The sequence below is a fragment of the Carcharodon carcharias genome, chromosome 10, assembly GCF_017639515.1.
Source record: "Carcharodon carcharias isolate sCarCar2 chromosome 10, sCarCar2.pri, whole genome shotgun sequence".
Taxonomy (NCBI): domain Eukaryota; kingdom Metazoa; phylum Chordata; class Chondrichthyes; order Lamniformes; family Lamnidae; genus Carcharodon; species Carcharodon carcharias.
The window spans coordinates 157,914,444-157,941,393 of record NC_054476.1 but is presented as its reverse complement, the minus strand read 5'-3'; the positions used below and the strand labels follow the sequence as shown (position 1 = coordinate 157,941,393).

General features: G+C 39.9%; 1 protein-coding gene across 4 annotated transcripts in view; it reads right to left on the bottom strand.

Moving 5' to 3' along the window:
- Positions 1-9,299: 9,299 nt before the first annotated feature.
- The window catches only part of ddx52 (DEAD (Asp-Glu-Ala-Asp) box polypeptide 52), a 35,721-nt gene continuing 18,070 nt past the window's right edge, over positions 9,300-26,950 (bottom strand). For 3 of the 4 annotated variants that reach the window (XM_041196530.1, XM_041196531.1, XM_041196533.1), the window contains exons 8-15: positions 23,844-24,047; positions 23,055-23,145; positions 20,582-20,704; positions 19,451-19,601; positions 15,509-15,584; positions 13,621-13,692; positions 11,475-11,567; positions 9,300-10,014 (exon numbers count right to left, since the gene is read on the bottom strand). In XM_041196530.1, coding sequence (XP_041052464.1) covers positions 9,948-10,014; positions 11,475-11,567; positions 13,621-13,692; positions 15,509-15,584; positions 19,451-19,601; positions 20,582-20,704; positions 23,055-23,145; positions 23,844-24,047 — 877 coding nt within the window. In that variant the 3' untranslated portion in view covers positions 9,300-9,947. Of the gene's footprint in view, positions 10,015-11,474; positions 11,568-13,620; positions 13,693-15,496; positions 15,585-19,450; positions 19,602-20,581; positions 20,705-23,054; positions 23,146-23,843; positions 24,048-26,950 lie in introns of those variants that run through there. The other variant, XM_041196532.1, reaches the window with a different exon arrangement.

The following is a 26,950-nucleotide window of genomic DNA, read 5'->3' as shown; positions in this document are numbered from 1 at the left end:
GTGGTTTCAGTGTAAATGTTTTTTCTGTCGTCTTTCCTCTTCTACATCATTTCTGCCCCTGCCTGCCCCCCGGCATGTTTTCTTTCAAAGTCTAAATTGTGTAGCCTTTTCAGAACAGGCCAGCCTGAACTAAAGGGACCCCTGCTACTTTTGTCATTCAGGCAAAATATAATTTGAGCGCTGCTAAAAAAAAAAGAGGCTTTTTATTTCGGTCTTGCACTCATCTGGACAATTCACAAGGGTATGCCATCGTCAGGGGAAACAACAATGTATGTTGCATGTAAAGGGAGTGCTGATTGGTTGGCAAGTGGACTCTGATTGGTAGAGGTGTTGCCATGGGGAAGGCACCAGTTGATGGGGACTGACAGTTAACTGCCAAGCTTTTTTTTTTGCAATTTAAACCAGGCAGCTTGACTCTGATTAGTCAAGACATTGCCCTGGGGAATGAAACAGCGAATGGCTGTCACTTATTTTGTTTAGCTGAAACAGGTGCAATGTGTGCACATGTTCTTTATGTCTACAAAGAACAGGACCCTGTGTATTAATATAAGTAGCTTCCTGTACACACAAATGTGCCACATTGTGAGCCTGACTGGCGATCTTAAATCAGTCGTCAGTGTAATTCTTGGCACACTGAGGATTAGTTAGCAAATGTTGTCCATTCGCAGAATCACATCTAATGTTGGACACTGTGTTTTGAGTTTTGCAAGCATAGGCTGGTTGGGTACAGTCTGTACCTTGCCCATTGCAAACAGCAGAAGGGACATGCTGAACAATCTGCCAGTCATTGGGACACACAGCCTACATACCTAGCATCACAATGGCACTGAAATGTATACACCACATTACGCATTTGTGTGATAGGCAGAACATATTTTTGGCTCGATGGTAGCTTCATGTTAATTTTTTTTACTCACTCAAGGGATGTGGGCATCGCTGGCTAGGCCAGCATTTATTGCCCATCCTGAATTGCCCTTGAAAGAGGGCACTTAAAAGTCAACCTCATTGCTGTGGATCTGGAGCCACATGTAGGCCAGACCATGTAAGGACAGCAGGTTTCCTTCCCTAAAGGACATTAGTGAACCAGATGGGCTTTTACGACAATCAGCAATGGTTTCATGGTGATCACCACACTTTTAATTCCAGATTTTTAATGAATTCAACTTTCACCATCTGCAGTGGTAGGATTCAAACATGGGTCCCTAGAATACTAGTCCAGAGACAATACCACTATGCCACAGCCTCTCCAGAAATACCACTCGTGTTGTTGCTGCATAGTAGCAGCATGAAACAGCTAGCATCACCTGTTGCTCAAATTTTTGAGATACCCTGCCCTTACAGGGTAATCTGAGGTAGACTGGACACTTTCCAGGGCCAAAAGTGAAAGCCTTGGGCTGATTCATAAGTTTGTGCGATATACATCATAAAATGATTTGATCAGGGTAGTCATCCCACAGGATGGTTTTGATGCACCCTATTTCAGCATCAAGCTTGCATGGTGAGCAAATGGCTCAGGCCCTATTTACGAGGTTGCCGATAAGGCCAATCTTTTAGCGTGTGGAACTTTAAGAATCCCAATGTGTGTACTGACCAGTGAAGGTAGGCTTGTGATAGGCCATGGTAGAGAAACCCTTGGTAGATTTCTCAACTAGTACGATAAGGAAAGGGATTTCATTTGACTGCTCTATTTCAAAAGTGAATTTGAGTGCAGGATGGAGCCCATTAAGACATGTAAGACACACAGCTGCAAATTTAAGTATAGCAAAAGTATCATCCAAAAATTGGAAATATGCAAGGGGTAGGAGGTTAGGTGTCACTCCATCAAAGATATGTTTCCCATGGAACCCAACAAAAATGTTTACAAGAGCTGGGTCTAGAGTGGATTCCATGGCAACACCATCTATTTGGGCATATGTGGTGTCACTAAAGTTGAACTCAGCTGCGCAAGTTGATGAGTTCATAAGCTCAATGAATACCGACTCACACAGTAGATGGCAGGTCTAGATCACCATGATATAATGCAAAAATAACTGTGCCCTCTAAGTGCATTGATGCTGCCTAGGATGGACAGGAAAATATTGGAAAACTAGCAATGAAAATGCAGGAAAAATTAAGAGAAAGGCTTGTATTTATACAGTGCCTTTCACAACCACTGTACATCTCAAAGTGCTTTACAGCCAATGACGTATCATAGAATTGTTACAACACAGAAGGAGGCTATTTGGTCCATTGTATCTGCACCAGCTCTCAAAAGAGCAATTCACCTAATGCCACTCCCCTGTAACCCTGCACATTTTTCCTTTTCAAATAACAGTCTAACTCCCTTCTGAATGCCTTAATTGAACCTTCCTCCAACACATTGTCATCTTTTCAAATGTAGTCACTTAAGTAATGTAGGAAATGCAGAGGCCACTTTGCACACAGCAAGCTCCCACGAACAGCAATATGACCAGATAATGTGTGTGTGAGATGTTGATTGAGGGACAAATATTGGCCAGAACACCAGGGATAACTGCCCTGCTCTTCTTCGAAATAGTGCCATGGGATCTTTTATGCTCACCTAATGTGGGGAAAATGAAGATGACCGATCACACTAGATAATAAAGTGCAGAAAGAAAGAGTTGCATCTATATAATGCATCTATATCTCTGGATATCCCAAAGTACTTTTTGGAGTGCAGTCACTGGAAGCACAGCAGCCAATTTGCACATGGCAAAGTCCCACAAACAGCAGTGTGATGACAAGAAGATCATCAGGTTTAGGAGTTGAGTATTGAAAATTGGCCAGGACATCAAGGAGAACTCCCCTACCACTCCTTTGAAATAGTGTTGTGGGATCTTCTACTTTCACCTGAGAGAACAGTTGGGGTCTTGGTTAATATCTCAGCAAAAAGACGGCAGCTCCAACTGTGCAGCACTCCCTCAGTAATCCACTGAAGTGACAGCCTAGATTGTGTGCTCCTGTCTCTTGAGTGGGATGTGAACCCACACAGCCTTCTGACTCAGAGCTAAGTGTGCCACTAACTGAGTCATATTTAACCTAAAATGCAGATGTTAGATTTGGAAATCCAGTTTAAGATTTGATGCATAATTTTGGTAAACAATTTGAAAAAATTCAGGAAGCCTATTTACTGTGGAAGTTACTATTAATTAGGTATCAAACTTGCTCTAAATTGCCAGATATGCAATTTTGAATACAGTGCAAGAGCCAGACAGAATAAACTAGAATTATTAGTACCATAAAAGCGGTTCAGCAGAGTAACTGACAGTGCAGCGGAAGTGACTGTTGTTGTGACAATTAGGACATTGTCTTTATATTTTGTTTTCTGAATCTCTAAGTTATGCTGAAGGTTGCTCCACTTCACTGTTTCAAAATGAAAGATAGGAGAAATTCTGTCTGCAGGAAGGAACAAATGGCTGTTAAAAAAAATCAATAGAGTTAAAGGGTGCTTTGATACCAAATGAATAGAGACCAAAATGTAATTTCCGCTTATTGCTTGTGACAAAATAAGTAGACCATTATACCACTCGGCAGCCAACAGCTCAAGGCACTATCTTTTATTTACCAAGGTACATTTTTGTTTGTTTAGCTCTTATTATTGAACTGAGTAATATCTTACTGACCTTCCTTCTTTCTATTTAATTTCATCTAAAGAAAGCTGTAGAGTAGTTTAGCCGATATATAGTTATCTATCAATTTATATCTTCCACATCATGAGGTCGTAAGTGAATGCGGCGTGTATCCCAAATAGTGTTCAGTAAACAATTTGTCCCAATTCAGGGTTTTATTAAACCTGGGCTACACCACTCCATGAGAGGAAGGGCCAGTTTTTGGTTCACAAGTGATTCTCCCTGCTTATGGATGCTGTAGTCTAACTGACTTTGAAAAATATACTTGGGAAAAACAGTAGAGACTAGATAAGAGTTCTTTATCATTTTGGATAATGGTACAAGTGTGCCCTATGGACACAAGAGGCCCGATATAAATGCAAGTCTTTTGTCGAAATAAGGATCTGCTTTGCTGATCAATAAGTTAAAATGGTCTGGAGGCTGTCAATGTTGTTCAAGGTTTTCTACAAAGCATTTTGCTTTAAAGTCAACACTGTTCAGTAAACTAAAGTGGTTCTCCCATCACAATGCTCATCGCAAGTCAGATGTATCGTATTCTCACCATTTGAATGCGTCAAATTAGGGCTTTACCAAACAGAGGAAAGATGATTAGGAAATACCTCCTATATTGATCGTCTCTGATTGCATGGCTTTTGCTAATGCTGGTGGTCTGACAAAATGTGAAGCTGTGTAAGTAATTAAGTCATTTTTGGATAGAGAACAGCAGTATGAGAACAAAGGTGACAAAGAACAATTGCTAAAGTGGTCAGCAGGTGCTTCATGCTTTATATGTTCAGGGGTTTTTTTTCGACCATGCTTTTCACTTTAAGTTGTTCTCATTTAATAGATCTAGAACATCTCCAAAGGCATTGCTTATGATAAGTCAGAAGTCATAAGGGTAAAATTTACATAGTATTTACATATGAACTAGGAGCAGGAGTAGGCCACTCGGCCTTTCAAGCCCGCTCTTCCATTCAATAAGGTCATGGCTGATCTGATTGTAACCTCCCAGCTACCCCCAATAACCCTTCACGCCTCCCCTTGTTGATCAAGAATCTATCTAGCTCTGCCTTAAAAATATTCAAAGACTCTACTTCCACTTCCTTTTGAGGAAGAGAGTTACAAAGACCCACCATTTCAGAAAATTTTTTTCCCCTCATCTCTGTCCTAAATGAGTCACCCCTTATTTTTAAACAGTGACTCTCAATTCTAGATTCTCCCACAAGAGGAAACATCCTCTCCACATCCACTCTGTCAAGACCCCTCAGGATCTTAAAGGTTTCAATCAAGTTACCTTACTCTTCTAAACTCCAGTGAATACAAGCCGAACCTGTCCAACATTTCCTCGTAAGACAACCTGCCCATTCCTCGTATTAGCTTAGTAAAAGTTCTCTGAACTGCTTCTAATGCATTTACATCTTTCCTTGGATAAGCCCACTACTGTACACAGTACTCCAGATGTGGTCTTATTGGGGCCCTGTATAACTGAAGCATAACTTCCCTACTTTTGTATTCAATTCCCTTTGCAACAATAACATTCTATTAGCTTTCCCACTTACTTGCTGTACCTGCATACTAGCCTTTTGAGAGTCATGCACCAGGACACCCAGATCCCTCGGAATCTCAGAGCTCTGAAATCTCTCACCATTTAGATCATATGCTTTACCGCAAATAAAACCAACCATTTGGCCCAATAGATCCAATTAGAGATGGATAACAAATGCTGGCCTTGCCTACAATACTTGCATGCCAAAAACAAATAGGAGGATTAGAAATACATATTGGGTGACCACTTTTCTGAATATCTCTGTTCTGGCCATGAATGGGATCCCAAGCTATTTTTGCCAGCAACTTCAATTCCCTGTCCAGATCTGATGTGTGTTCCATCTTCTAAACTGCTACAATGAGTCTATTAGGCATTTCACAGTTCTCTGGTTTTAATATTGACCAACAACTTCAGACGTAGATATTAGCTCCCATTTTCCTCCAAAGAGAAATGCTGTCAAAGTGATGGGTAACTTTCCAGGGTGGGATGTGGGAGGAGGGAAAGAGAAGCTGATTGGTGCTTTGGGTGGGAACTCATTTAATACATCCATAATCTACCTGTGTTAACAGTTTACATCTTATTTTGATGTTTAATTTTGCACACAAACTTTTATACTTACAATGTCTCAGTTTCTGCCTTTTGATCAAAGCTATTGAACTAGTGGACTTCAAATGATGACTGCTCAATCTGTAGCAGAACAAGGCCAGGGATTCACTTCTTTAGTTTAAAAAAATCTGATTGTAATAATCCTATAGCTTTGACCAGCCGAAATAGCAATAAAATTATGTGGGTTTGTGAAAACAAAATCCTTCTGGTTATAATCTTTAGAATGGTTGACCTAAATGGAGTTGATGACTGCTTTCGTGCCTTTGGAGACGGCGTGTTTGGCCAGGTCCCTTGGCACCAGGTGGATTACACCCGAGTTCTGGAGATAGCTGAAGAGATAGTGGAGGCATTAGTGGAGATCTTTCAGGAATCACTCGAATCAGGGAGGGTCGCAGAGGACTGGAAAATCGCTAATGTAACCCCCCTGTTTAAGAAGGGAGTGAGGCAAAAGATGGGAAATTACAGGCCGATTAGCCTGAGCTCAGTCGTTGGTAAGATTTTAGAGTCTATTATTAAGGATGAGATTTCAGAACACTTGGAAGTGCATGGTAAAATAGGGCAAAGTCAGCATGGTTTCATCAAGGGGAGGTCATGCCTGAGAAATCTGTTAGAATTCTTTGAGGAGGTAACAAGTAGGTTAGACAAAGGAGAACCAATGGATGTTATCTACTTGGACTTCCAGAAGGCCTTTGACAAGGTGCTGCACAGGAGGCTGCTCAGTAAGGTAAGAGCCCATGGCGTTAGAGGCAAGGTACTAGCATGGATAGAAGATTGGCTGTCTAGCAGGAGGCAGAGAGTGGGGATAAGGGGGTCCTTCTCAGGATGGCGGCCGGTGACTAGTGGAGTTCCGCAGGGGTCAGTGTTGGGACCACAACTTTTCACTTTATACATTAATGATCTAGATGAAGGAACTGAGGGCATCCTGGCTAAGTTTGCAGATGATACAAAGATAGGTGGAGGGACAGGTACTATTGAGGAGGTGGGGAGGCTGCTGAAGGATTTGGACAAGTTAGGAGAATGGGCAAAGAAGTGGCAGATGGAATACAACGTGGGGAAGTATGAGGTCATGCACTTTGGTGGGAAGAATAGAGGCATAGACTATTTTCTAAATGGGGAGAGAATTCAGAAATCTGGAGTGCAAAGGGGCTTGGGAGTCCTAGTCCAGGATTCTCTTAAGGTTAACTTGCAGGTTGAGTCGCTACTAAGGAAGGCAAATGCAATGTTGGCATTTAATCGAGAGGACTAGAATATAAAAGCAAGGATGTGCTGCTGAGGCTTTATAAAGCTCTGGTCAGACCATATTTAGAATATTGTGAGCAATTTTGGGCCCCATATCTCAGGAAGGATGTGCTGGCCCTGGAGAGGGTCCAGAGGAGGTTCACAAGAACGATCCCAGGAATGGAAGGCTTAACATATGAGGAACATTTGAGGACTCAGTCTATACTCGATGGAGTTTAGAAGGATGAAGGGAGATCTGATTGAAACTTACAGAATGCTGAAATGCCTGGATAGACTGGACGTGGGGAAGATGTTTCCATTAGTAGGAGAGACTAGGACCCGAGGGCACAGCCTCAGAGTAAAGGGAAGACGTTTTAGAACAGAGATGAAGAGAAACTTCTTTAGCCAGAGAGTGGTGAATCTATGGAATTCATTGCCACAGAAGGCTGTGGAGGCCAGGTCATTGAGTGTATTTAAGACCGAGATAGATAGGTTATGGGGAGAAGGCAGGAGAATGGGGTTGAGAAACTTATCAGCCATGATTGAATGGCGGAGCAGACTCGATGGGCCGAATGGCCTAATTTCTGCTCCTATGTCTTATGGCACCATGAGGCAGATGGCGCTCTGGATCTCAGGCCAAAATGGTGTGCGCTTGTTGTAGTGAATAAGGTATTCATAACACTCATGGCCTTGGACGAGATCCTGGTAGAAGGGTGGACCTGGGTCAAGCACCCGGTACACGTAAGTGGAATAGCTCTGCTTGCGAGATTTCTCCCACTTGTTGGGTGGCTTCTTTAGTCAGCGACTGTTTCAACACCTTGTGGGACTCACTGCCCTTAGCCGCAGCCACTTCAGGCATTCCACTTGACTTGGACCAACACAAGTCATACATAGTATAGTACTGTTTACGGATTGGGTATGCTTACTATAAAAATTTATTCTCAGGCCTCTCCATAACAGATAATGATTTAGTTAACTGGAAACCCAGATATCCCATAGCTTTAGCAAACAGCAGACTGAAGCATCCTAAAGTCTATAGCAACTGTTCACACTGCCAACATCTATGGGAGGCTAACAGGAAATGGAGACTTTGCACAGCTTCAATCAGCTTCCCTGGGGATTAAAAAAAGATAAATGGAGTGGAAAGCTCTTGCAATAGACAGGCATCGTATCAAGTTCATTCCTTTCTTCTGAAGCATTTTGCATTACAGTGACACTGCTATTCTGAGACATTCAGCTCCTCAGGTCAATAATTAACAGTACTTTAATGAGGTGCAAAAAGCTTATTGAATTGCCTGGAATAGCCAGTACACTTAATGGAAAACGGTTAACCTCATTTGCTCCATCTAGGCATTGCCTGGGATAAACATGGCCGACGTATGTGGTGGGGACCATCTCAGTAAAAGTAACCATGAAGCTGGATTGTTGTAAGGGCTTAATTAGTTTAGGGAAGAAAATCTGCTGTCCTTAAATAAAAGCAAAATACTCCAGCTGCCAGAAATCTGAAATAATAACAGAAAGTGCTGGAAATACTCAGCAGGTCTGGCAACATCTGTGGAGAGAGAAACACAGTTAACGCGTCGAGTCAAATATGACTCTTCTTCAGAATCGAAGGTAGAAATGCGGTGAGTCTTATGCTGTTGAAAGGACTGAGGGCGAGGAAGAACAGAAGGGATGTCATTATAAAAAAAATTGAAGGGAGTGGGTAATGGTTGTAGCAAAGAAACAAAGCATTTGTCCAGATTGAGTGTGAATGGCAGGAGAATGAACAACTCTGTCCAAAAGCAAAAACATGAAAAACAAGATACAGACCAGTATAAGGCAAAAAAAAAAACAACTATCAAAATGGGGGACAGTTCATGGTCTGAAATTGTTGAATTCAATGTTGAGTCCAGAAGACTATAAGGTGTCTCATTGGAAGATGAAGCGCAGTTCCTCGAGCTTGCACTGAGTTTCACTGGAATATTGCAGCAGATCGAGGATAGAAATGCAAATGTGAGAGCAAAGTGGTGAATTAAACCTGCTGTCCTTCCTGAGTATGGGTTTTATGTGACTCTGGTTCCACACTAGCATGGCTGAGTCTTAATTGTTGTTCAATTGTGGCTCACTATCTTGGAGAAAAACTAGGGGCAATAAACGTCAACTTCGCCCATATTCAGAGAATGAATAATAAAAACATAGGCTGTAAATAACAATTGGGAGCACAATAGCTTGCAAGAGTGAGATAGCGCTTTGACTTTACCTTCAGTCTCATGCTCCTGCATCAACTAATTCAAGACTCTTCTCATAAAATACATAATCCATTGCACAATCTAGAAATGTCAATTATGAAATACACATTTTTAATTTTATAGAATACTGCATCTCAAACAATGAGATAAAGATAAGTATTGACAAGAACTTTTGCTCTTTCCATTAACACTAGACTTAATTATAAAACAAATCATGATTTTTATGTTGAAGATTAATTACTCCACAAGCATTTATTTAAACTTTACCTTAAATTATGCCTGATATTTATTGCCTACACTGTTATATATGTAACTGTATCCGTTAGAGTAACTTACATACAATAAAATCTTGAGAAATAATTTAAAGTATTTAAACTGCAGCTTCCTGTATCAAAAATTACCAATTTCAGTGTGTATGAAGACCACATCCTCACTCCCACAATAGTTGCATGATATATAAATACTGATTATTTTTAAAAGTTCAAACAAAAAATACAAGAAACCACAGTTGGAGTATCACACCAACATCACTATGCTCGTGAATATTTATAAAAAAAATACTAATTTTAGATAAACATCAAATTTTTTTAAAATACAAAAATGTAAACAATAGCACTGTTCAGCATAATTTTGTGGTGATCTGGACATGGCTTTCAGATGCTCTGCTTTTCAAGGCATGAGACTAGGCAATCCTGACCATTCTTGGCACTGCTGCATGAGCTGTAAAGTGGAGCCTTGTTAAGCCGTGGTGGCTGGCAGACTTGTATTAGGTTTTTCTTTTTTCTTGTTCTTCTGAATCATTTTTCTGAGAAACAGGAAAATATAAAGATTAAATTTCAGTGAAGCTAGCTGGGAATCAGAGCTGCAGCACAAACTGCACTTGTAACAGCAGCATTTTTTTCCAACATCCTCATTTAGTCTTAAAACGTTCAAATTATTTTTCCGATAACCATCTTCATATGTCAAATTTTCCCTATTGCAATATAACATTTATATATCAGTAATCATGAGACTCGCAACATAATGTCAGCGCTGCATCTCATTACACATTCATATAAAAGCAAAATACTGGAAATCTGAAACAAATTTGCCATCATCAGCACCTCCTATAGCCAGTACCACTACCATGAACACCCCTTTGTCCTTTTGTTCATGACAAACCCTCCTTTGCCTCCACCTATTGCTGGCCTTCTATCCAGCTTCACCTGCTCCACCCCCCTTAAACAGTATAAATTTCATCACATTTTTACTCTCTTTAGCTCTGAAGAGTCATGCGGACTTGAAACGTTAACTCTGTTTTTCTTTCCACAGATGCTGTTACACCTACTGAATTTTTCCAGCGTTTTCTGTTTTTGTTTCATTACACATTCAACTGTCCAACAAACAGCTGGCATAACGATTGGACAACAGAGAATCTAACCTGCCCCATTCAGGCGAACTTTAATGTCACATAACTCAAAATTCTGCCATTTGATTTCAAACAATTATTACTGCATCATTTTATTCTCCAATGTTAAAGCAGACTTTTAGAAATTGAACTTGGGTGATCTCACTTTTAAATCAGAAGAGTGCTACCCATTTATCTCTGCTACTATGGATCATGTTCATATGCTATCACTCCGTCATATAACTCTTCCACCCACATGGCACGCGTCCTCCTGATATTTATAAAAAATAGTAAGAGTATCTTTTATTATAATAAGTTTATTTTCATACTTGAGGCAATAATTCAGATATAAGTTAAACATAGCCTTAGCCAACATTTTAGTGACTGCTAGTTTTTTTTTTAAAAAAACAATCAAAACACTCACACTCCACTTTCAATACATACTTTTCCCCTCAATTTTGCAAATTATTTTTCAGAGGAGGAAATGTACACAGTACATCGCAAAACATAAGAACAGTTAGACATTTGAAATTGTGAAGTCTTCTAAAAGTACAATCTGGCACAAGGCTCACATAAAAACATACTGCAAATTCTTGCTTCAAAATGAGTTGATGTATTGATGTATTGACTAATGTGGTTCCATTTCAGATATCTCAGAAACAATGTTCCCTGTAAACTGCGCATGCACACATTCAGATACAGGCAGCAACCTGAAAGGCATCGCTTCACAAAATGTCCCCTTTAAGAGTGCGTGTGCTTGGAATGAACAGGCCATGCACAAAGAAAATCTGGAGGGGTCACCACTAAGAAATACTGTTGTATTTACTTTTGAATAGAAGTGTGTGAAATTAGACATGAAATTTAAAACAAAATCTTACTTCTTCCTGGCTGCCTTTTCGAGGAAGTATTTTGGTGTGGTCTTGATGCCTGCTCGTTTGATTGGATTTTTGATCAACCTTTTCTTTTGTTTACTGCAATGGAGGGTGAGATGAGGGTGAGCCACTATTACGTTTAGTATTACCGGATTAAGTTTCAAAATCAATGCAGAAATTGGAAAAAAAACGTTTTGATAAAACAGCATACACAAGTACAAAGAATAGGCTAGATATCTGACACAAGCTGCGGTGCTGAAAGATTCAAACCACTCTGACATTGTGGCATCAGAAGAACTTGGGTTCAAATCCATCCTGGAGGTTGGTGCTACAATGCTGTTTTGCAAACAGATAGTTTTAGAAACACCAAGTTTTTACCTTCCTTCCCTTTACACTCATTGAATAGAGACTCGGGCTTAGTATTTTACCCAGATTATGCTGAGGGGAGATAAAACATTCCTAAAACATTTATATTTGATAATGTAAAGCAGACATCTTTTAGATGCAATTATCTACACTATTCAATGGAAGTTCATCCACCACATTTGATCTAATTGTTATTATTCAGAACTTTAAGGAAAGGCTAAGAATGGTATTTCTAGAAGAAAAAATGACAATACCACTTATCTAAACAGAGATGGGGAAAAAAAATGACATTTTCTTTTGTTAATTAATTCACGCCATGGGACTGTCACTGGGAAAGCCAGCAGTTATTACCCATCCCTAATGGCCCTTGAAAAATTACTGGCGTGCTGCCTTTATGAATATAACTGAGTGGAAAGCCAGGCCATTTCAGGGGGCAGTTAAAAGTCAACCATATTGCTGTGGGCCTGGAGTCACATATAGGCCCGCCAAGGCAAGGACAGCAGATTTCATTCCCTAAAGTGAACCAAATAGGTTTTCACCACAATCCAGTAGTTTCATCATCACCATTACTGATGCAAACTGTTTATTCCAGACTTATTCAATTAACTAAATTTAAATTCCCAGCTGCAATGGGGGAATTTGAACTGCTGTCTCTGGATTAGCCAAGGCTTCTTGCTTACTAGATGAGAAATATAACCATACCCCTAAAGAAGAAAAAGAACAATAGAAAATGCCAATCATTGACACGGTGCTCAAGAAACCACATGGATCTCATGAGGATGGCTAATTCAGAAATAGGCTGTGATTTGTGGCATTTTCACATCCTGAATAGTGGATATTCTATTGTACATGAATGATGAACAAATGAAGGATCAATAAAACTGGTGTACATTTTAAATTCATTTGTCAATGTCACAATTTTACAACTTGTGGCTATGTATAACTGGATTTAGAGCAGTTATTTCACTGTTCAAAAAGGTAAATGTCAATCAAACAGAATCAGAGCAGTGTTATACCTAAAAACTGTAGTTGAACAGTCAGTGGAACTGGAAAGAGCAAGATAAATCTTCAATCCTCAATCTCAGCTGCACTAAATGGAAGCAAGCTGTTTTCACGCGGGGAAGAAAAGAGCATCCACCCCAGGCTTCCCTGCCATAAATCCAAATAGCCAGCTCAAAGCAACATTGGTGAAGCCCTGTGCAGCGCCCCCTAGTTGACATGGAAAGGTGAGGGAGAAAAAAAACTTTTGTTCCAAAGCAGGGAAAGCAATGAGGTTGGTAAAACTAACTCAAATCTTTTTTTCATATAAATTAAAATGCGGCTGACAAGACTCTTTCTTTAAATTAATGCTCCCATTAAAAGGATTTCCATTAAAGGGTGCAATTCTGCCAATCTAGCCAATTAAAATGTTAATTCTCAAATAAGTCATTATGAGCAATAGCTGACTCATCACAATGTAGACTTGTTTTGGTGTCTCCAATAAGGGGGATGTGTGTATGCAAAATAATTAATATTCAAGCACACTACACTAAAAGACACAAGGAGAGAGGATTAAAGCATAAGTTCAAGGCTATGCATTCCCAGGGAAGTACACATTTATTTGAAAGACGTAGGATATAATCGAGCTTTAGGAACCAATTAACAATTCCGGTTGCCAGATATGCCAGTCATCAATATTGCAATCCTCTTCACTCACTAAGATCAAACCATTCCTTTGCCTGAAACAGCCGTATACAGCACCTTTGATATCAGTTAGTGTAACATGTTTTCAATTATTGGCACGTACCTTTGCAGTTTGTTTATTTGCATCATGTAGTCTGGTACAGGACAGCCAGCCTTTCTGATAACATTCGCTATACTAATTAAACAGAGAAAAAAATATTAACAAAAAACTGAATGCTTCGGAATACTTTCAGTCAGTCTCATATCAGCTATAAACAGCCATGATATTTTTGGTACAAGTGTCATTTGGCACAAAGTGTCAGCACTGATCAATAGGAAGAATTATTGATCCAATTGAGCCTCTTGATTCCATCACAGTACAAGACTGATGAACTAAGCATCTGACAAGCAAGCCAGGAACTTCTATTTCTCACATCAGTTAATAGTTCTTTTCTGACTTCTCTGTGTGAAATGTGGGCTGAGCAGCACTGAAAAAGAGTCACATGGACTTGAAACGCCAACCCTGTTTCTCTCTTCACAGACGTTGCCAGACCTGTTGAGTTTTTCTAGCATTTGCTGTTTTTATTTCAATTCTGGAGTAGTGGCCAATAAACTGTTTACATTCACACAAGGAAGAACAGATGACAGCATCCTAATGTTAACTATTAGTTACATGCATGTGTGACACCCTTGTCCACGTATAATTATGACATGACAGGTAAGTCAACTGATTCCTAGAATGGTCAGTTATGTATTATAATTGGCTTCTAACCAATAAAATACTACAAAGTCAACCGGAATGAGGAAAGTAAGCCCCACGTGGATACAATTTAAACAGAAATATAATGATGCATCCTTGATGTAGAATGAAATCCAAAAGGAGGTAGTATGTAGCAACACTTTAAAATCAAGGTATCAAAAAAAACCCCACATTATATTGAGACAGTAACTGACTATCTCTTCATCTCCTTGACTGAGAAATTTATAAGGTATTGAGTCATAAGAAAATAAAACTTGTATTAATATATACAGCATGTTAGGACAGTATTTTCTTCCTAAACTGAAATGTAAAAAAAAGACCTCCAACTAGACCACTTGCCAAGGAGAGTTGAATTTTAGAACAACTTGATAGCACATAATTGCCACAACTATTTGGAAGTCATTTTGGTACTCAGAGTCAGTAGGGTCAAAGGATGAATCAGCACTTCTGACTGCAGCACATGTCAAAAGCTAACAAGTCAATCTTTTTAAGCCTTTTTTTTATTTTACAAAATTAGTGACAGTCTTTCATCTCCATTATTTTAGATAAACTTTTAGTTTCACAAGGATCTTCTGAAACTGCTCAAACAAAACACTGCACTTTTGGGATAAGAACCCAAGCTTTTGCAGAAATTTATTGCAAAATGCCTGATCTTTATCGTCTCTCCAAGGGAAAACAGTTCAGTGGAGCAAGACTGACATTGCCTCTAATAATTGTTCTCACTTTTTAGATGTCAAATTAGAAAAAGCAAGAAGCCTTCAATTCTCATTATATGCAGTAGATTGTTAGAACATGTAGCACTTACCAGACAATGTGAGCAATATTTCAATAGCCAGTCAGTGAGTACCAACAACATACAAAAAGTACATTTTAATCACAGTCAGGGACAGCTCAATTATGCTTTTCACAATAAGCTTGCTCTGCCTTAAAAAGTGGAATCCATATATATGAATATATATGAAGTATTATTTTCTTTCCTCTCCCACAAAAAATGCTTTCATTAAGAGAAACATGTATGCAATCTCGCAATATATTTCCTTGCTAACAGCATTGTGGGAGTATCTACATAACAAGTCCTGCAGGCAGCTCACCAGCACCTTCTCAAGGGTAATGAGGGATGGGCAATAAATGCAGGCCACGCCAGTGATGTCCATATCCCACGAATCAAGAAATATTCAACAGTGATTAAGTTTACTGAGATAATGGGGAACCTCTAACCTCTAACTTTTTGCACACTCACATTTAAACTGACCTCCGTAAAAGTGGTTTATCATCTTCAGTGAAAAATGTAATAGCCTTTCCTTGATGACCAGCTCTTCCAGTACGTCCTAGTTATAAAAATAAACTTGTCAGCAAAGCTCAATGATAGTCATTTCACATAGGAGATAGATATTTTGTATTGGCTTCTCATCCCCTGGAAAGTATCCAGGGCATCATGCAAAGTGAGAGAAATAACTAAAGGGAGAAGTGGAAAGTGTCAAGTATTAGCATGAGACAAAGCTTCACATATGTAATCACAGCAGAGTTTAAAAATAAATCAATGCTGAACTGTATAGCATTTGAATGCAAGTTAAAGATTTTCATGCTGGAACTTCATAGTGCTCCAGTCAGACCGTGTCCTTGAGTAACTACATCTTTGAGTAATGGGTCACTGATGCATGGGAGAGAGTCAAGTCCTGAACTCAACGCAGTGAAGGGCGACAAGGCAGATATGCAATGCAGAGGGCTGAGTTATGAGTAATCACTGGAGAAGCTCTTCAAACTTGATAGGCAATGAAGAAGGGACCATGGATATATAGAAGACAAGTAGTAAAGAGGTAAATCCGCAATACTGCTACAAATTAAACGTTTATAGCAGGAAAAGCGTAAAGGCCTTTAGCAATATTGAACAATAACATGCTCACTGATGCTCAGTTTGGGTTCTGCCAGGGCCACTCAGCTCCTGACCTCTCTACAGCCTAGGTCCAAGCATGGACAAAAGAGCTGAACTCCTGAGGCGAGGTGAGAGTGACTGCCCTTGACATCAAGGAGCAGTTGACCGAGTGTGGCATCAAGGAGCCCTAGCAAAACTGAAGTCAATGGGAATCAGGGGGTAAACTTTCCCCTGGATGGAGTCATACCTAGCACAAAGGATGATTGTTTGGTTGTTGGAGGTCAATCATCTCAGCCCCTGGACATTACTGCAGGAGTTCCTCAGGGTCCAACCATCTTCAGCTGTTTCATCAATGACCTTCCCTCCATCACAAGTTCAGAAGTGAGGATGTTCACAGATGATTGCACAATGTTCAGCACTATTTGTGACTCCTCAGATACTAAAGCAGTTCATGTCCATATATGACAAGATCTGGACAATATTCAGGATTGGGCTGATAAGTGGCAAGTAACATTTGCACCACCAGGCAATGACCCTCTCCAACAAGAGAGAATCAACCATCTCCCCTTGACGTGCAATGGCATTAACATTGCAGAATCTTGCGGAAACTGAATGAGACTAGCCATATAAATACTGTGGCTACTAGTGTAAGTCAGAGGCTGGGAATTCTGCAGAGAATAACTAATTTCCAGCCTCCCCAAAGCCTGTCTGCCATCTATAAGGCACAAGTCAGGACTGTGATGGAATACTCTTAACTTGCCTAGATGCATGCAGCTTTAACAGCACTCAAGAAGCTCAATACCATCCAGGACAAAGCAGCCCGCTTGTTTGGCACCTCATCCACCACCTTAAACATTCACTCCCTCCATCGCTGACAGACAGTGGCAACAGTGTGTACGATATACAAGATGCACTACGGCAACTCACCAAGGCTCCCTCAACAGCACCATCCAAACTTACGACCTCTACCACCTAAAAGGGCAAGGGCAGCAGAGACAAGTCACACACCATCTTGACTTGGAACTATATTGCCGTTCCTTCATTGTCTCTGGGTCAAAATCCTGGAATTCCCCTCCCAACAGCACTATGAGTGTTCCTGCAACACATGGACTGAAGCGATTCAAGGTGGCGCCTCACTACCACCTTCTTAAAGGGCATGCAAACTGGTCAGCAAGAATGAACAACATGTGGGAACCTGGAGTGTGTGGTGGCAAAATCCTTGGAATCATTTACCAGTTGGATGCCATTACAGAAATACCACAAGTTTATTCTCAATGGAATTGCTTCAATTGACTTTCCTTACCTGTATTTTGTAACTAAATCTCACAGGACACAGTGGAGTGATCACCCAATTGAACTGGATTTACGCTTGTGTTTCAAGGAACTTTATATTCATGATTTCATGAATTATCCTATTCATATTGATGCAGTGAAGGGAGAGTAAAAATATTTAAATTAAACTCTCCCAGCTACCCATGCAATTCTAATCAGAAGACCTATTCCAAGGACTGTGTCAATGATATTTTCTAACTAGCCACTATGAGGCAATAAAGGCAGCATGAATTATTAATCTTCTGCTCTTCTCTCTCATAGGTAAGCTCTCCATTCTCTCCCATCAGTTGGTAGTATTCTCACCTTTGGGTCAGAGGTCATAATTTTAGCTGACATTCTACTACATTCTCTAGTTAAGCGTTGGGTCATTAGATGCTTTTGCCTTTGGCTGAGAGGTCACATCTGCCTGTTCTGATAAAGATCTCACACCATTATTCAAACCCAACCAAGACGTTCTTCCGATGTTCTAGTCAACATTTCTCCCACAGCTGATACCACCAAAAGCCATTCACCCAAGGGTTGTTAGGATATTGTTGGCGCAGAATAGCTGTTGCATTTGCCTAAATATAACTGCACTTCAAAAGTAATTGAGTGAAGCAGTTTTGAGATGTTTAAATATGATACAGTAAATACAAGTATTGTAAAAAAAAGTCACATTTCAGTGTTGCAAGGGCTTACCTCACCAGAAATTATAATTTTTTTTTTTTACAAAAATCAACTTTTGTTCATCATTTAAAAAAAATCTCTGCAAGGGTTGGCAGATTGGAGCCAAACAGCGATTGTTGCTGATTTATTAAAATCTGCTGCTATAACTAACACTTTTGGCATACTAGTATGCTCTTGCTATGAAAGAGGTGACACCTGTAGTTCAAGATGACAGACAACAGAAGATGTACAAAAATTCTGGCTTATGTAAGAAAATACATTTTCTTGTTGTTATTCTCTCCCTCCGAGACCATCAGGGATATAGTTCCATAGTTGCTCTAGGCTATTTTGCTCACGTGACCAGTTTTCTGGTGCCTAGGCTATGAGAGCTGACATAACAGCTGGGTCTAATGCTGTCCACATGTGCAATTCCAGCACGGGTCGCTGGACAACAATCAGGAATGGAAATCTTGGCTGATGATGCTAACAGGCAGAGGTTGGAACAAAGGAAAAACACATCAACCAGACTCTAGGAACATTTCCTTAGGTAATCAGGCAATGAGTTCTCCTTAAATAAAAGCAAAATACTGTGGGGACGCTGGAGACCTGAAATAAAAACAGCAAGTGTCGGAAAAACAGAGTTCCAAAGAAGTGTCATATTGGACTTGGAACTTTAACTCTGTTTCTCTCTCCAGAGATGCAGCCAGACCTGCTGAGCTTTTCCAGCACTTTGTTTTTATTATTGCTGAGTTCCCCTTGATGGCTCCTGTACACCTGAGACCCGATTACTCACCTATTCCCTCAGGTATGGGTAAGCAAGGCCAATTTTCAAACTTAAACACAATATTTGCCACAATTACTGGATTAACCACTGGACCAATATAATCCAACACACAAGACCTGGCTCAACTTTCTGAAAAGCCAGCTGTTGTTGTGAACAAAGTATAGCAAATTTGAGGAGGCTTTGCCAGCCTATCCATCAATTTAATCCATTAACAATTATCACTCAAAATGAAGAGATACATAGTCATACATTGGTGATTTAACAAGTGAATTTAGGACTCAGAAATACACCTTTTTCCTTGAGACTATGCTCATTGGATGGAGGAGGGGTGCATTGATGATAGATACTAGATCTGCTGCAGTATAAACATTCGTAATATTGTTCCATTTAAAATTGTTCCATTTAAAATGCACCTTACTCATGTGGCTAGAACTTTGTTCAAGTTGCTGTAAGACCTAAAACTTTGCAAAGTCCAACATATCTAAGTGCTATCCAGTATATTTTCTTTTCTATAAACAATTGAAATTTCACTGAATACAGAGATATAACTGCATACATACCTATTCTATGAATGTACTCAACAGCACTAGTTGGAAAGTCGTAGTTGATGACGAGATTCACTCCTTTAAAATCAATACCACGAGCCATGAGTGCAGTGCAAATAAGCACCCAAATTTTTCCTGCTCTGAAGCTGCACACTACATTATCTCTCTGGCGGGGAAGAAACAGAAGAAATATTCAATTATTGGCGAGCCTTCAGACATTCGCAAAGTAAAACAGACTTTAATTCAAAGCTCCAGTTTCTGGGTGCATTGGAGATTCAAATACATTTAAAAACAAAGAGAAAGTAACAATTGCTCACTCCAACAAATATTTTTGCAAAAATATTTGTGGAGGTGCATTATACAAAAATTTCAAGCCAGAAAATATAAGGCGTCAAATTGAACGACAGGCACTGTGAGTCGTCCAATATCTCAACAAGTGGCAGTATGTTGGGGCCTTGACAGAGAGTGCTGAATGGCTATTCCACCACACTGGGTTTCACAAACAAGGTCAATCCTTTTGTGATGCACAGTTTCCAACCAATAGAGCTGATGGAAAGTCCACCTGATTTTCTTTTCCCTGGCCTAGCCTGAGGGCACTGCTGCTGAATCCAATGCTTCTGCCACTGTTCCAGCCGAGGTTGGCTACCATATATACCCATATAAAAGTTGAATTTTTGAGACCAACTTTTTAGGCAAACATTCAAGGCTCGATTCTTATACAAATAATATTTGAATGGTTGACATGCGTGCTTGATCTGTACCCACACAGCATGAAATGAAGACCAAAACAAAATCTTAACAGAAGTTTAAAGATTTGTTACATGAACACGCTATTGTACTCTGTAGTTTCTGTGCTATTACAGTGTTGTTATGGAGAATTCAATCAAAATTAAAAGGACCACCATCCCTTTAGCTCAAAAAAGTCCCCATCATTTTGAAGCTAAACGATCCCCTCCTTCAAACAGAAGGAGACTGCTCTGGAGTTTGGGCTCACTGCCTCAGCCATTTCCAAAATCTTCAAGAAGAGAGAGAAAAGTTAATTAATGGATCATTAATAGGTCAGTTTTCCTGTTTCAACTGTTAACCTATTAGTTTGTCGTGTTTGGTCTCTTCAAATAAAATGTGGCAAAACGAAAATCACTGTACCTGTTGCTGTGTTCTTTCTGCGTGGATAACCTCAACATTAATGCCCTCGTAGATTAACTCGTGAAAGAGTTCCTTTGCTCTTTCAATAGACTGAACAAAAACTAGCACTGGAGGCGAAAAGCCCTTGAAGGAAAAAAGTTAAGCATATTATACACACACACACACACAAATGAAACAAGTCATGCTACTACAATTTAAAATTGTTCCTATAACCAAGAGAATGCTCATACAATGCCGATAATGATATTTGTTAAGGTTCATACAAATCATGAGTTTTGTAAAACATTTTACAACATTGGATTAAGAGTATAGGTGCTCTTAGGACTAAACAACATTGGATCAGTTGGCTTTCCTGTTACAAACCCTCGCAGGCACCAAGTCATTTTTAGTCAAATGCTCAGCATAAGGCAATACATCATTGCCTGAGATCAGCTAGTGAAAGTTTTTCTTGACACTGAAGTATGATATTCCACCCAACTTGCACAACAACTTTACAGTAAGTGCTCAATGTGAAGCGTATTTCCCCAGGTTAACAGTAAACCAAAGTGATGTTGGCTGCACGATGCAGACACACAATGGTTCTCCAACATGCTGCATCTGGAACTGGGAATTGCTAAGTAATGCCTTGATCTAGGAACATAGGAACAGAAGTAGGCCATTCGACCTGTCGAGCCTGCTCCACCATTGAATTAGATCATGGCTGATCATCTATCTCAATTCTACTTTCCTGCACTATCTCCATATCCCTTGATATCATCAGTATCCAGAAATCTATCGATTTCTGTCTTGAACATGCTCAATGATTGAGCTTCCACAGCCCTCTGGGGTAGAGAATTCCAAAGATTCCTCACCCTCTGAGTGAAGAAATTCCTCCTCAGCTCAGTCTTGAAAGGCCTGTCCCTTATTATGAGACTGTGTGCCCTGGTTCTAGACTCACTAGCCAAGGTAAACATCCTATCTACACCTACCCCTGTCACCCGAGTTGCATTGAGATCACCTCTCATTCTGCGAAACTCTACAGAATGCGGACCCAGTTTCCTCAATCTCTTCTCATAAGACAATCCCGCCATCCCAGGGATTAGTGTGATTAACCTCTGTTGCACTCCCTCTGTGGCAAGTATATCCTTTCTTAGATAAGGAGACCAAAACTGTACACAATACTCCAGATGCGATCTCACCAAGGCTCTATACGATTGCAACAAGACATCTTTGCTCCCGTACTCAAATCCCCTTGTGAAGAACAACAACATACTATTTGCCTTCCTGATTGCTTACTGCACCTGCATGCTAGCTTTTAGTGATTCATGGACAAAGACACACAGGTCCCTTTGGACATCAACACTTCCCAACCTCTCACCATTTAAGAAATATTCTGTGTTTTCTGCCAAAGTGGATAACTTCACACTTATTCGCATTATATTCCATCTGCCATGTCCTTGCCCATTCACTCAGCCTGTCCAAGTCTCCTTGAAGCCTCCTTGCATCCTCCTCACAACTTACATTCCCACCTAGCTTTGTGATCTGCAAATTTGGAAATATGACAGCTAATCTCCACATCCAAATCATTTATATAGATTGTGAACAGCTATGGCCCCAGTACTGATCCTTGCAGTACCCCACTAGTAACAGCCTGCCATCCTGAGAATGGCCCGTTTATTCCTACTCTCCGTTTTCTGTCTGTTAACCAACTCTCAATCCAGACCAGTATATTACCCCCAATTCTACGTGCTCTAAATCTTAGCCCAAAATTCCATTGAGGGAGGGGAGGAGGAGAGAAAGGAATAGGAGAAGACGCATTAACAAAACTCTGGGAGCATTTTTCTCGCCTGCCATTTTCAACAGAATATTCTGCCAACAAATACAGGAGACTGGCAAGAAAGAAAATGAGCATAAGATTTGAGGTTATAGATAGAAACTTGGGATGCAATAAGAGATAAAAGGGAAATTACTATTGGCCCTAAAACTTAAGTCATTTTACAGATCTTTAAAAGAGGGTAGTACTGAAAGGTGTCAGCCATCAACATTATAGATTGGTGCCACATAGTGGAATGGAGAGGAAATTACACAAGTACACCGCATACACACTTGTTGCGATAGTCAATAGTCAACCTCTAATTAGGAGGAATGTGCAATTTCAATCAGAACTTTTTGTCGAGGCAGGCACCATCTTAGTCCTCGATCCTGATCTTAGTGTCCACCATCTTAAAAGTTCACCATCAGCAAGAGTTAAACTTTTCAATGGTTTTGCATTATCAGGACCGAGAAGGATACCACTCTGCTCAACCCAATAGTGACTTATGTCATAGCATATGCCATTGGCCAATTTTAACCAGTACTCCAGAAGGCTGCTTTTTGACTACTAGAACAGGAATATTTCCACTTAAATATAAGAAATTTAAACAATTTTTGAACAGTCAAATGAAATAGTAGTAATTCTGGTCATATGCATCTAATTATTTAATTGATTTTCTACCTTTTTAACCAGGTCTCTCATTGCCAGCAGTTTCCCAGTTTCAGTACCCACAAAAAGTAACTCCTGCTCCACGGTCTCCACAGCAGAATTCCTATAAGAAAAATTAAAAGCTACTGCACATGTTTAACCAGAATAGTCTAACTATTGCTCATAAATGGAAGACATTTAGTAAGCCAATACAGGCAGCCCCACAAAAACCTTAAATGTTTTGGCAACAAAAGTCTAGTAAATGTAAGGCTTGTATCAGATTTCCACTTATAATTTATTTGCAAATTATGATGAGAACATAGTTAGTATTAGGTTAAGGGTGTACATGTGATGTGAGATCAGCCATCAGTAGACAGGAAATTCTATTATAAGATAAAGGAGTCAAATGGACAAATCATTTGGAAAATCCCTGATCCTCACCCATTTCCCAAAATGGAGTTAAAATTTTTGTGCAACAATTTTAAATTTTACTCAAATTAGAGCGCATTATAAGCTGGAATAATACAGATTCAACGTACTGAACATGTGTAAAAGAAAATCAGCCGTGATCATTTATCTATTTTGATGTTTATCCTCTTTATCCATATTCCAAGTCAATGTTTAAACATTTCAGTGCATTTGGGCCTTGCAAATTTGTATCAAAATTACAACTTTAGTCACCATTTAACATTTGAAGAAAAGTGGACTATGTTCATTGCATAAAATAATTCTCAAAATGGCACAATAAACATTTTAACATATTTAAGTAAAATTAGGTTAGTAATCAGCAAGGTTGGTGTAGATGTTGTCCCTTTGTCTCACCTTGTTCCAATCGACACAGATACCACATTGTCCAAGTTCAGTTTGCACCACTGCTCCACATCAAATGCAAATGTTGCGCTGAACATAGCTCGCCGCACATTGTGAGATGTACACGCCAGGAAAATAGTGGCCAACTGATCTCGGAATCCAGATTTGCCATCTTCAAACAACTTATCCGATTCATCAACAACCAGCCACTCCACCCTGAAATTCATTTAAATAAAAAGGAGCATTTCAGAAAAACTTTACTTTGTCATATTAAAGCCTACAATACTAACCCGATACCAGCATATCCTAAATATTGCTTCAATCCTTTCAAGCTGCGAGCTGGATCTTGTCACCCTGCAAAGATCAATCTACAAACAGGTTCCTTTTCTCAAGACACTGACAGGACATGAAAGGCTTGTCATATCTGTTATTGTGATTGATCTGGAGGAATACAGGGTGTGGGGGTGCTTTAGATTCTTTGTATGCACTCTCTATAATATTCATCATGGTGCATAAGGCTGCACCCTATATATCCATTTACATTTCAATGAATACACTATTCCTTTGAAGCATCAGCGTTGCAATGTTGATTAGGGAACATGCTCAGCGTTTCCACTACCTTAACAGTATCAATTCAAATAACTAACTTCCTCATTAAACTGTCGTGATGACTCACTGGAAGAAAACTGATGAGACACAATTGAGAAAATGGTAGAGCTAAAATTTATTGCTTCTGAAAAGCTGAAGTGCAACCTTCAATTTGTATTTGTTTATGGAGTGTTATTTTCTGGTAATGGATTGCAGACCACCATTTCATAAAATTGGGGGGGGGGGCGGGTGGGTGTGTGGTCATGTTAGAGTTGCTAATCCTCCAGTGCAAACCGCGCAATACAGCTACATGAAATATCTCCATTTATGTCTGCTGCATTAGCGGGTCAAATGGAAGGGAGGATTAATATGAAGTTAAAAAAAAGTCCTATCGCCTTCATAGCTCGAGATAAAAACAATACCCCACGGGAGTGTTTTTTTTTAACCAAGCTTCACTTGTGCGATTTTCATCGTCAGTGGAACCCTTCTATTAGTTTCCCGCCCTGTAATAACTGCTTCATATACAAACGCAAGCTTAAATTTTACCAGTGCATTTTACATTCAATATCCAACCCCATCAGCTCTGATGACCTGAAATGTTAACTCCATTTCTCTCTCCACAGATGCTGCCAGACTTGCTGAATATTTCCAGCATTTTGGTTTTTTTTTATTTTAGCACCTACAATATTTTGTGCTTTTATTCAGGGATTTCACCCTTGTTCAGCAAATGTTCTCCCTTCCTATTCTCTTAAAAAAAGTTTGATGACTGAGATATGGTACTACAGACACCCATCTGTGCCACTCACGAGAGTCTGGACTGCAAGTATCAGCAGAGTATTCATACAAATGAAGAGGATAGGCCACTCGGCCCCTCAAGCCTGCTCCGCCATTCAATAAGATCATGGATGATCTGATTGCAACTTCAACCTCACATTCCTGCCTACCCCCAGTAACCTTTCACCCCCTTGTTAATCAAGAATCTACCTAGCTGTGACGTAAAAATATTCAAAGACTCTGCTTCCGTCACCTTTTGAGGAAGAGTTCCAAAGAATCGCAACCTTCAGAAAAAATTTCTCCTCACCTCTGACATGTCATTATTTTTAAACAGTGACCCTTAGTTCTAGATTCACCCACAAGAGGAAACACCCTCTCCACACCCACCCTGTCAAGGCCCCTCAAGATCTTAAAAGATTTTGATCAAGTCGCCTCTTGCTCTTCTAAACTCCAGCGGATACAAGCCTAAACTGACCAACCTTTCCTCATAAGACAATGCACGCATTCCTGGTATTAGTCTAGTAAACTTCTCTAACATACTTCTAACACATCTGCATCTTTCTTGAAATAAGGAGACCAGTACTGTACACAATACTCCAGATATTGTCTCACCAGTGCCCTGTATAACCGAAGCATAACCTCCCTACTTTTGTAATCAATTCTCCTCACAATGAACGATAATATTTTATTAGCTTTCCTAATTATTTGCTGTACCTGCATACTAGCCTTTTGAGATTCATGCACTATGACACCCAGATTGTCATCAATCATGTCCCCCCTCAATCTCCTCTGGTCCAGGGAAAATAACCCCAGCCTATCCAATCTCTCTTCATAACTAAAACTCTCCAGCCCAGGCAACATCCTGGTAAATCTCCTCTGCACTCTCTCTCTAGTGCAATCACATCTTTCCTATAATGTGGATTCCTCTAGCTACAGCCTAACCAGTGTTTTATACAGTTCCAGTATAACCTCCCTGCTCTTACATTCTATGCCTCGGCTAATAAAGGCAAGTATTCCATATGCCTTCTTAACCTGTCCTGCTACCTTAAGGGACCAGTGGACATGCACACCAAGGTCCCTCTGATCCTCAGTACTTCCCAGGGGCCTACCATTCATCGTGTATTTCCAGGCCTTGTTTGTCCTGCCCAAGTGCATCACCTCACACTTATCTGGATTAAATTCCATTTGCCACTGATCAGCCCAACTGACAAATGTTAGGCTCACTGGCCTGTAGTTTCCTGCTTTCTGTCTCCCTCCCTTTCTGAATAAAGATGTTACATTTGCTAATTTCCAATCCAACAGAACCTTCCTCAAATCTAGGGAATTTTGGAAAATTAAAACCAGTGCATCAACTACCTCACTAGCCACTTTTTTCAAGATGAGATTCAAGGTGAGGTCCACCTGGATTACCACTTCCCTGGTGATTGTAATTATCCTGAGTTCCTCCATCCCTTCCATTCCCTGATTTACAGCTACTTCTGGGATGTTACTTGTGTCCCCTAGAGTGAGACCGGTGCAAAATACTTGTTTAATTCATCTGCCATCTCCATACTTTCCATTATCAATTCCCCAGATGCACTTTCTACAGAATCAACGCTCACTTTGTTATTTTTGGAAACTCTTACTATCTGTCCTTATATTACTAGCTAGCTTTCTTTCATACTCTAATTTTCCCCTCCTTATTAATCCTTTTGACATTCTTCATTGTTCTTCATATTCTTTCCAATCTTCTGGCCTGCCACCCAACTTTGTGCAAT